The sequence below is a fragment of the Caretta caretta genome, chromosome 3, assembly GCF_965140235.1.
Source record: "Caretta caretta isolate rCarCar2 chromosome 3, rCarCar1.hap1, whole genome shotgun sequence".
Taxonomy (NCBI): domain Eukaryota; kingdom Metazoa; phylum Chordata; order Testudines; family Cheloniidae; genus Caretta; species Caretta caretta.
The window spans coordinates 208,484,294-208,495,813 of record NC_134208.1 but is presented as its reverse complement, the minus strand read 5'-3'; the positions used below and the strand labels follow the sequence as shown (position 1 = coordinate 208,495,813).

General features: G+C 55.1%; 1 protein-coding gene across 3 annotated transcripts in view; it reads left to right on the top strand.

Moving 5' to 3' along the window:
• Window positions 1-6,059: 6,059 nt before the first annotated feature.
• The window catches only part of LOC125633295 (cullin-9-like), a 64,643-nt gene continuing 59,182 nt past the window's right edge, over window positions 6,060-11,520 (top strand). Inside the window, exons 1-2 of one of the 3 annotated variants that reach the window (XM_048842391.2) lie at window positions 6,060-6,128; window positions 9,097-9,703. In XM_048842391.2, the coding sequence (XP_048698348.2) occupies window positions 9,109-9,703 (595 nt within the window). In that variant the 5' untranslated portion in view covers window positions 6,060-6,128; window positions 9,097-9,108. Of the gene's footprint in view, window positions 6,129-6,572; window positions 8,029-9,096; window positions 9,704-11,520 lie in introns of those variants that run through there. The other 2 variants (XM_075127289.1, XM_075127287.1) reach the window with 2 other exon arrangements.

Genomic DNA, 11,520 nt, shown 5'->3' with positions numbered 1-11,520 from the left:
TGTCGTTCCCAGTTGTAAGTGACTTCACACAAGCAGAAATGGCTTGATTATAAGTTAAAGAAACAAACTGGGTGCCCAGGCCAGATGGCAAAGGCTGACTCGCTAACACAGCCCTCTGAAAGCCAATCAGCCAACCACAGATTCAATGCCAGCCTCTTCCACGTGTTCTGCTGCACCTGACCTGACAAGTGAACATCTGGGGGGGGAAAAAGGTTTAGGGTTGGTTGCCAATGATTTGAAGGTCTGCTCTGTGTCCCTTGGGAGCATGCTCTTGGGGTTTCTTGGGTAGGGCTTGTGTGTGGAATTTTTAATAAAGCGAGGACGTTCCAAGACACACAACCTCCTTGAAATGGAGTGAAGGCTGGGCGTATTAGTAACGTAAGAGTAAACCGGGAGGTTGTAATTCATACTAACCCAAGCACCATGCACCCAGGAAACTCAGAGATGAGGCTGCAGTTGAAAGAAATCCTAACTTGTAATGCTCTGGGAAGGCACCCAAACAACCTGGACTCTGCCCCCAAGTCAGGCCATTCAATAACTGCCATTGTGACTAAGCTTTTTCGTGACTGAGGTTCCAGGTTAGACTAAACTGATTTTTATGGTGACAGTAGGGTTTTTTTCCTGCCATGAGATCACTGCAGGGCAGAGTTGTAAATTTGGCATTTCCTGACTTTTGAGTGCTGGCCTTTGCTCCACATTCTGAACGGAGCAGTTTTTTGTATATAATTTCCAAGGGTCTTTTAAAAGAAACTCTAACGCCCTCACCCCACCATGATCCTGATTAAACCCAGGCCCTTCAGTGTGGCAGCAGAGCCCCTGCCCACGTGAGTGAAAGATTAGGTGTAGTAGCTGCCGGCGCGTGTCGGCTGTTACTCTCGGTGGCCCAGCCACGGGGGAGCGTCTAGCACGCTGAAACAGCGAGGTACAGCGGCAGGAGGAGCCTTGTTTTAAAGACAGCGAAGCTGGGTCTGTAGCCACACTACCTCTCAGAAAGATGCTGCCACAGCTAAGTGGTTGTCTCGCCCATATTAATCACCTGGGGTCTGTTCCCACCGTGGCCAAGTGTGAGGGCTACGAGCCACAGACGTTACCTCAGGTTTACGCTAGGCCAAGACCACTGAGTAGGAAAGTTCAGGAATAAATAATTACCGATGCAGTCAGAAGACATGAGCTGTGAAACCGTAGTCCCCCGTCTGGTGCACTGTTCCTGAACCCCACGGGTAGCTAAGTGGCTGAGGAGCCATTTTGTCTGTGTCCTGACTGGAAAAGAGCCGTGTGGGCTGGTGCTTGTGAAGTACTCATTGAATGTTCAGGGTTTTTGACAGCAGGCTGCAGTCAGCAAACCACAGATGGGAAATGAGAATTTCCAGCTGCTCCTAATTGCCAGATCTGAACTGAGTTACATGGGGCCGGCAAAAGGCTTTTCCCTGACCCCAGTATGTCCCTCTTGCTGAACTATGGAGTCCTGCCGCATATCGTGGAGGAACTAGAGGTCTTCAAAAAGCAGTCTCAAGAATGGTAATGGAAAGCGTACGGTAACTTAATATAGCAGTCTCTACCATACCACCCTACCGTTCTCTGGGTGGAGAACTAAAACAAATTCCTGAGCGTGGCTTGTGGCACAGTGATTACACACACACTTTCTCAGCATGCCAACAGATACGACAATTGCTACTCTCACGTAAAGACCATGGCTCAGACCTCGTGTGTGAAAGTTAGCGTTACATTATGTACATGTGCTAGATGTTAGGTCTTCTGTTTCTAACTGGGTGTGTAGAATTATTTTGTTCATTGGGAAGATTGCTATTTGGATGTGCTTGCACACTACAGTGAGGAATGCAAGACACCGCTCACTGGGTAGCTAGACGGGCTGGATGCTATTTAGAGCCCTGAGGAACCTCTAGAAGAGGAGTGGACAAAAAGCACATGAGGACTGGTCACAAAGGTAAGATGAAAACCAGGAAAGAGGGTATGAAATCAAGGGGTAAATAGAATCGTAGAGAGCAATCAAGGGTAGTGGAGAAGTCAAGGTGGATGAGGACAAAGTGAAGGCTCTGAGATTTAGACAAGTCTCTGGAGATTTTGGGAAGAGCAGTTCCGGTGGAGACCTCATTGGCTGGGTCCAAGGGTAAATAGAGGGGAGGAAGGCAATGGCCAGTCCTCTATGCGGCCAGAGGGTGGAGGGAGACAGTGGGGTAGGTGGAGAGACAAGCAAGGTTAAGGGTAGGTTTTTCAGGATGGGGGGAAACCGAGCAGACAGAGCTGGACAAGCCAGGGCCCAAGTGGAGGATTGGAAGTGGAGAATAGGCCATTAACCTGTGTCAGATCTCGTCAATAGCCTCTCTGAAGAGCAAGGTCTCCTAAGTGCCCATGAACAGCATGATGCCTTCAGACACTGTTGTCCAAAAACTTTCCACCCATTCCCTATTTACTGTTGTGTTACACTGCCCTGAATCAGGGACCCCAGGGAGCTCAGTTCAGTCCCCATCCAGGCCCATGGGGACTGAGATGTTAGTGGGAGCCTGAACTGTACACTTCAGTGTTTGCAGGATGGGGGATGACTTACAGAAATAAGGAGATTTAATACATTTTCAATTACAGAAGGGAGTAGGGGAGGGGGGAAATCACATGTTACCAAAAGATCAAACTGAATGCTACAGGAATGTACAAGCATTTTAGGTATAGGATTCTTTGAGAGGGCTGAACCCTAAAAGCTCAGAAACTAACATAGCAAATTAAAAAAAAATTTTTTTTAATGTAATGACTTTTGGGTGAATAACTAATGATTTTTGAATGCTTGTCCTTGTCAGTCTATCTTGGGTTGAATATCTGTATTTAGCAAAAAATTACAGTATGACTTTGTGCCCTTAAGGCCAGTTTTGTTAAAGGTATTAATTTAGGCAGCTAGTGGGATTTCAAAACTACCTAGTTACATTCAATCTTTAATTCCTGTGAGCCCACAGAATAAACTGGTTTCTTTTTTTCATAACAGAGAGCAACCACTGACCACTGGAAAACTAAGTTGTGATAGTACAGTGCAACCAGGAAGTGTTACACTAGGAGTGACAGCAAAGGCTGGTGTGCAGTGTGTGTGTGGGGGGGTCCTAACGTGTCTCTTGACGTTCCCAGCAACTGTATGTATTTTCAATAATTACAGACTATTAAACTAGACATGAAACAGCACACCGCCATCCAGCTGCACAGTGTTAACACGGGTCAATGACAAAGTGCTAAAAGGAATAAAAACAGTGTAAAAGTAAACAACGTAAAGGTGTGAAATGCAGTTACAGTGGCATACCACAAAAAACAAAAAAACAGGCCCAGTCAGGCAGCCAGAATCGCTCCTAAGTCTCAGCGACTTGCTATAGGCTTCATGCAGACATACACGCTGACAAGGGATTCTGCATGCATCCGATGCAGTGAGCTGTAGCCCATGACAGCTTATGCTCAAATAAATGTGTTAGTCTCTAAGGTGCCACAAGTCCTCCTGTTCTTTTTGCAGGCAGTGTTGTTGTAACCGGGTCAGTCCCGCGATATTAGAAAGATGAGGGGAGAGGGAATATATTTTATTGGACCAGCTTCTGCTGGGGAGAGAGACAAGCTTTCCAGATGACACAGATACTTTGAAACAGTACAAAGCACAGGTGCTGGAATTAGGGGTGCTTGAGGTGGGCGGCTGCTGCACCCCCCTGGCTTGAAATGGTTTCTGTCATACACAGGGTTTACAGTTTGGTTCAATGGCTCTCAGCACCCCACTATAAAAATTGTTCCAGCCCCCCTGCTACAAAAATGAATGACTATGGTAATGGGGGGGGGCTGTATGGGGAAGATTGGGGTCTGCATGGGAACTGTTGGGGGGCTATAAGAGTGGGGGCTGCACAGGAACTGTTGGGGGGCTGTATGGGAAATGGGGGGCTGTATGGGGAAGATTGGGGTCTGCACGGGAACTGTTGGGGGGCTGTATGGGGAAGATTGGGGTCTGCATGGGAACTGTTGGGGGGCTATAAGAGTGGGGGCTGCACAGAAACTGTTGGGGGGCTGTATGGGAAATGGGGGGCTGTATGGGGAAGATTGGGGGCTGCACGGGAAGTGTTGGGGGGCTGTATGGGAAATGGGGGCTGTATGGGGAAGATGGGGGTCTGCACGGGAACTGTTGGGGGGCTGTATGGGGAAGATTGGGGTCTGCACGGGAACTGTTGGGGGGCTGTATGGGGAAGATTGGGGTCTGCATGGGAACTGTTGGGGGGCTATAAGAGTGGGGGCTGCACAGAAACTGTTGGGGGGCTGTATGGGAAATGGGGGGCTGTATGGGGAAGATTGGGGGCTGCACGGGAAGTGTTGGGGGGCTGTATGGGAAATGGGGGCTGTGTGGGGAAGATGGGGGGCTGCACGGGAACTGCTGGGGGCTGTACGGGAACTGTTGGGGGGCTGTATGGGAAATGGGGGCTGTGTGGGGAAGATGGGGGGCTGCACGGGAACTGTTGGGGGGCTGTGTGGGGAAGATGGGGGCTGCACGGGAACTGTTGGGGGGCTGTATGGGAAATGGGGGGCTGTGTGGGGAAGATGGGGGGCTGCACGGGAACTGCTGGGGGCTGTGTGGGGAAGATGGGGGGCTGCACGGGAACTGTTGGGGGGCTGTGTGGGGAAGATGGGGGTGTACGGGAACTGTTGGGGGGCTGTATGGGAAATGGGGGGCTGTGCGGGGAAGATGGGGGGCTGCACGGGAACTGCTGGGGGCTGTATGGGAAATGGGGGGCTGTGTGGGGAAGATTGGGGGCTGCTCGGGAACTGCTGGGGGCTGTGTGGGGAAGATGGGGGGCTGCACGGGAACTGCTGGGGGCTGTGTGGGGAAGATGGGGGGCTGCATGGGAAGTGTTGGGGGGCTGTGTGGGGAAGATGGGGGGTGTACGGGAAGTGTTGGGCGGCTGTATGGGAAATGGGGGGCTGTGTGGGGAAGATGGGGGGCTGCACGGGAACTGCTGGGGGCTGTATGGGAAATGGGGGGCTGTGTGGGGAAGATTGGGGGCTGCTCGGGAACTGCTGGGGGCTGTGTGGGGAAGATGGGGGGCTGCACGGGAAGTGTTGGGGGGCTGTGTGGGGAAGATGGGGGGCTGCACGGGAACTGTTGGGGGGCTGTGTGGGGAAGATGGGGGGCTGCACGGGAACTGCTGGGGGCTGTGGGGAAGATGGGGGGCTGCACGGGAACTGTTGGGGGGCTGTGTGGGGAAGATGGGGGGGTGTACGGGGAGTGTTGGGGGGCTGTGTGGGGAAGATGGGGGGCTGCACGGGAACTGCTGGGGGCTGTGTGGGGAAGATGGGGGGCTGCACGGGAACTGTTGGGGGCTGTGTGGGGAAGATGGGGGGCTGCTCGGGAAGTGTTGGGGGGCTGTGTGGGGAAGATGGGGGGCTGCACGGGAAGTGTTGGGGGGCTGTGTGGGGAAGATGGGGGGCTGCACGGGAACTGTTGGGGGGCTGTGTGGGGAAGATGGGGGGCTGCACGGGAACTGCTGGGGGCTGTGTGGGGAAGATGGGGGGCTGCACGGGAAGTGTTGGGGGGCTGTGTGGGGAAGATGGGGGGCTGCACGGGAACTGTTGGGGGGCTGTGTGGGGAAGATGGGGGGCTGCACGGGAACTGCTGGGGGCTGTGTGGGGAAGATGGGGGGCTGCACGGGAACTGTTGGGGGGCTGTGTGGGGAAGATGGGGGGCTGCACGGGAACTGCTGGGGGCTGTGTGGGGAAGATGGGGGGCTGCACGGGAACTGTTGGGGGGCTGTGTGGGGAAGATGGGGGGCTGCACGGGAACTGCTGGGGGCTGTGTGGGGAAGATGGGGGGGTGCACGGGGAAGATTTCTCTGCAGCTGCAGGCACGCAGTCGGCCTGGGGCTGCCCTCCCCGGGCACTGCACGGTCCCGGGCGGGGCTGGCCCGAGCCGCCCCCTGGAGGCAGCGGGGACCAGCCCCTCGCCTCCCCATCCGCGGCAAGCAGCGGTCCCGGCTACCCAAGCGCCCCCGCGCTCGCCTTGTCCCTCGCTCCGACCCGTAAGCTCGGCGCGCGCCGCGCATGCGCTGCCGTACCCGGAAGCGGGGAGCGGCCGAGGCGAGGACGGGCGCGCGGCGCTGACTGGACAGGTGCCGGGCTCGGGACGCGCCCCTCCCCCCGCGCGGCTGGGTCCGGCCCGAGGGCTGCGGGGAGCGAGTCCGGCCGGGCCGCGCGCTCTGGGGTGTCCGGGCCGGGAGCCCGGCTGCGGCGGGGAGGGGCCGGGGCCGGCCCCCGCTCCCGGCCTCAGCGCCGGCCCCCGCTCCCGGCCTCAGCGCCGGCCGGGCACCGCACAGGGCCTGGGCTGCGGCCCGGGGGCGGGATCGCGGGGGGCGGGGCCGCCGGGACCGGCCCGCGGCAGAGCCCGGGGGCGGGGGCGAGCCCGGGGGTGGGGCGCGGCCCCGAGGTGCTTCTCGGAGGGGGCCGCCCCGGGGCAGCGCCGGGGTTGCCGGGGGTGACTTATCTCCGGGGGAGACGGGCGGCAGCAGCCGCGCTAGCCGGGCTCCCCGCGGGGAGAAGCCCTGCGCCGCTGCCGCTCGGGAAGGTCCCGGGTGCGGTTCCCAGCTTGCGGGGAGAGGGGCAGGCTGGGTCTCTGAACCTCTCTCCGGCAGGGGTTTCTGTGGGCTCCCTGGTGCGGTGTCGGAAGCACCCTGGAAGGTCTAACTGATTTATTTGGGCATAAGCTTTCGTGGGGATCTGTATGAAGCGGGTTTATAGCCCACGGAAGCTCATGCTCAAATACATTTGTTAGTCTCTAAAGTGCCACAAGTCCGCCTTTGTTTTTGCGGATACAGACGAACAGGGCTGCCCCTCTGAAACCTGGAAGGTCTGTTGCTGATCAGTGAACTAAGGGTACTTCAGGAGCGGGGAGGTGGATGTTAATAGGGACAGCTGGCTAAAGCAGCAGGTGGGAGCGAATTGGTAATGGACTTGGAGGGGCACGTGTCAAATTGGATTGAAACAAATACCGGTTGGAGAGTCCAGTGAGCCGAGGGCGCTTGAAAGGGTGGTGCGGCAGGCTTGCTTCCTGAAGGGCGCAGCAGTGTGGCGTTGTGCTCTCCACAGCTGCAGAGTCCGCGCTTTGTCTCGGAGCTGGGCTCCGGGTTCTAAGTGCTCATTACAATAAGAGTCACCGTGTGTTTGTGAAGACATCCTTGCAAGTGTGAACTGAGTGTAACCAATGCAATGGTTTGAGTCCCTAGACAGCCTGAGGAGCTGTCCCATTCACCTCACTGCCCCGTTACTCTGAAACCTCATGGTATTTACTATTTCACTGCTGAGACCTGCAGTAAAACCACTCAGCTATTGAACTTATCACACAATCCTAAAATGCCTGCTGAGGTGCCTAAACCCCCAGCTGTTCCCTACCCAGCTGCTAAAACATCCAGCTTCACCTGACAACTTTTATGAGGCAGTTACCCATTGCCCGCACAAAACTCGCTGGCACACTGTGAACACTGAAAATGTGAGGACAGTGAAGTGAGTGCAATGTAAGATCAGAGTAAATGACATGGGAGCTGTTGTGTGTGATTTCTTTCCCTGTTTCATTCAGTTTCTATTCTGTGTAAGCTATTTGGGGCTAGCACCTTCTTTTTGTTGTGTATTTATACAGTATGAGGCACAAGGGGATCCTGGCCCAGGCCTGGAGCTCCTGAGTGCTACCACAATATATGTGTTGAATACGTAGTGTCATCCACTGTTTAATTCAGAGGAAGCACCCACAGAATCCCAGCTCTGCTGTACCAAGGTGCTGTGGAATCCAGGGACCGTGCTACAGGATTTAGGTCTGGCTGTGCCCTCCCTCTACATCTAGAGAAGAGTCGTGTCTCAGTGTAGCCCTCCTTTGCATGCAGAGGCCTCCCTCTAGTTGTAGAAAGGATGATAATTTCCTTGTGTGATGTCTGCTTGTTGACAGTGACTCAGAGAACTGATCCAGATCCAGCTTAAGCTGCACAATGTTTCTCCTTATTACCAGCTCCCTTGGCCATGAGGGTAAATGATTCAGGCATCATCTATTCATTTCTCCTCACTGTCTGCCACGTGGACTCCATTAACCACTCTCTCAGTGTAAATAATGTAACTTAATACCATGGGTAGTACAGATAGGTGCTTTACATGCAGCCTAGTCACCAGGATCTTTGAGAACAGTGCTATGCACAGTGCATGTCCTTAGAACCTCTGTTCATACTGATAGGAAGTTTCCTGCTGACAGGCTGGTCGCTGGCCCCCAGCCATAAATAAGGCTGCAAGCCGGAGAGGAGCTTGAAATGCAGAAATGGCAACAGAAAAGCAAACTGAGTTCCATGGTACCTGCCTCAAGTGAGGTGATAGTTTCTTAGTCTGGCTCTGGTGAACCTTCCTGTTCAGTACCAGGAAAACTCAGACTGCATGCAGTTTAGGGAATGACTGGGTCAGTGGGAATTTGATTTGTTCAATGAGATTAATTTACTGTATGTGTATTGAACCTAGGAAATTCTGTTAATGACTTTTCCCCTTGGGGAATGATGGTGGATCTTGAGCTATTTGCTGTACAAACACACACTGAGTGGCAATCTCTGCCCTGAAGAACTTACAGTCCAAACGCACAAGACAGATCAAGTGTGGGAGGGAAAACAGAGGTGGTGACTTGCCTAAGGTGACACAGTGAGTCGGTGGCAGGGCTGGGGGCAGAACCCAGTCTCCTAAGTCTCAGGCCAGTGCCCTGTCCATTTGACTGTGCTGCTTCCTGTGGGATGGGCTAGCTGGGCTTTTCCATCCACCGGGATGGCTTTGCCAGGGATCTGGCACCCTCTGGCTCCCCCAGTAAGCCAGGGCTGGGCCCCAGGTTCATAGGAGGTTTAGGTTTGTATGTGGAGCTCTTGCTCATCTCCTGGCGGGGATGTTGCCTACAGAGCTCTGATCTGGGGTGCAGAATGCCAGGAGGCCTGACAGGCAGAGATCTCCATCTCTAGCTCCCTCTCCTACCAGCTGGGTCCCAGAGGCCCTTCCCTGGAGGGCTCTCAACTGGGGTTCCTAGGTAGCTCATAACCTGCTCCTGCCTCTCTCTCTGTCTCTGCGCAGACGTTCCCCGTCATGGTGGGCGAGAGGAGGAACGGAAACCTGCTCGTGCACCTGGGGCCCAAGCTGCAGGCCCACCCCGAGGAGCTGATCCGGCAGCGCCGGGGCCACGATGGCCACACCGAGTACCTGATTCGCTGGAGCATCCTCAGCTTGGAGGAGGCCCCAGGGAGCAGCACCAATGCCTCTTCGGCGGAGAGCAAAGCGGAGAACGTCCTGATGTGGATGTCGGCAGAGGAGGTTTATGCCAACTGCCCGACGCTGCTGGGCAAGAGGAAGCCCGAGGGGCAACGGGTGAAGGAAGAGAAGGCACCCAGCACGTTCCCTCCGGACGTCACGCTGGACGAGGCCTCGCTGCTGGAGATGAAGGCTGACGTCAGGAACCTGGTGCAGCGGGCTGGCCGGCAGATGGCTGGGCCCACGGGCCCGGAGTCCTCCATCCTCAACACCATCCACGTGCTGAGCGCCTACGCCAGCATTGGCTCGCTGACGGGCGTCTTCAAGGAGACCGGGGCCCTGGACCTGCTGATGAAGATGCTGTGTAATGAGGAGAAGCAAATCCGCCGCAGCGCCGGCAAGATGCTGAGGGCCCTGGCTTCCCACGATGCAGGTGAGATCTCCTGGCGAGGAGCCCCAGAGAAGGGCTGGGCCAGGCCCAGCTGCTGAGCATGGTGTACTGGGGGGATTCTGGAGCTCTCCGGGAAGGGGAAAAGATTGGAGCTGGGTTCCCCCAGGCAGCAGGATCTTCTCGGGGACCCTGTTCTCTTCTGGGTGCCTGGGGAGGAGTTGGGACTGGGTACTGTTTCTAGTATGTGGGCTCAAGTACTCTGACAATATGACTGGCTGATGAGGGCCTGACTTGCTCATCTCATGGTTGCTCAGCAGAATGTAGAAATCAGAGGCCTGAATGTGTTTCAAGGTGCCTCCTAGGGAGGGAGAAGTCCTGTAATTGATCTCCACACGCTTCCAAGGCCAGCAAACTCAGCAGAATTTCTTGGGAGGAATGAGGCCAAGCAGTGAGCAGAGTGAGATGCTGAGGACAAGGCATTGGGACTGCACTGCTGTGGGAGACCTGGGTTTAGTTCCAGTCTTCTTTCGTCTGCTGGGGGTACTGAAGAGGTCAGACCACATGCTCATCTACGGTGCTGCCCCGGGCAGATTAGAGCAGCATTCTGGACTCTGAAGCCCACGTTGCTGTGTTATCTGGTGCTTCTTGGAGAATCCCAGTGGAGTTTGGGAGCTTACACAGAATCTTCATTTCCTGCTTGCCATTGTATAGTATTTTATAAGATAAAAACTTGGTGCTAAAAACATTTCCAAGTCTCTTGTTAGCGCTTGGCTCAGGGACGTGGATTTTCTGTGTGCTCCTTGGAAGAGCCTGGTGGTTTCCCCATCTGCCCCTCTTCCTTGGAAGGATTTTTTGGCTCATCCTGCCTCCCTTTCCCCAAGGACAGTTGTTCTTGCTGGCAGTGACTAAGGTCAGGTCTACACTGCAGACCTACGTCCACACCCCGGAGCGACTTTATACCGACCTAACCCCCGTGTAGACAGCGCTATGTCGATGGGGCAGCTACTGCCTCTAGGGGAGGTGGATTACACTGACGGGAGCGTTCTCTCCTGTCGGTGTAGAAGAGTCTTCACTTAAACACTGCAGTGGCAGGGCAGCATTGGTGCAGCTGTGCTGATGCAGCATTTTAAGTGCAGACCTGCCCTCGGGCTGTGTGGGATTGTTAACCAAGCAGCAGAGCTTCCTTCATGCCCAGCCCCAGCTCTGTCCGAAGAGCTCCGGTGTTCCTAACAAAGCATCAAGCAGCAGAAGAGTTCCCACCCTACGGAGTTCCTTACCTTTCATTCCTCCTTCCTGTTTTCCTTCCCCTTCTTTCCATAGACTTTAATTTTTGTGGCACATTTGGTCTGTCTCTGGGCATGAGAACAGCTAATAAACTGGTCCAATCAAAGATACTATCTCACCCACTTAGCAGCTAATATGTCTGGCTTGGCTCCAGAAGGACTGAGGGAGGAGGTGTCCTTCAGGCCAGGAGATCTTGCAGTCCTGGCTAGAGGGAGAGCTGGGCCCTGTTTCCAGACGTCCTCCCCTCCACTTCTCTTCAGTTCACTTGCAGCCACCCCTATTTTGTCAGGAGATAGCAGAGCCTTCCCATCTGTCCATCCCTACGTCCTCTCAGTGGCTTGCTTGAGCTGCAGTGTGGCACCACCTTTCCAGCCGCAGTCCCTTGAGAACTCAGCCCTGGCAAGTGGACCTGTTCTTGTAGCCACAGCCAGCCTGTCACTGTCTCTCTCTCCCATTCCTCTGTGACCCCTCCAGCCAAGTGGGGGAGACAGCTAGCTCCGTGGGAGGACAGTGTCTGGTCCTGTGCAGTTTGATCTGGCCAGGGTACAGTAATAGTACTGAACAGGCAGGTGGAG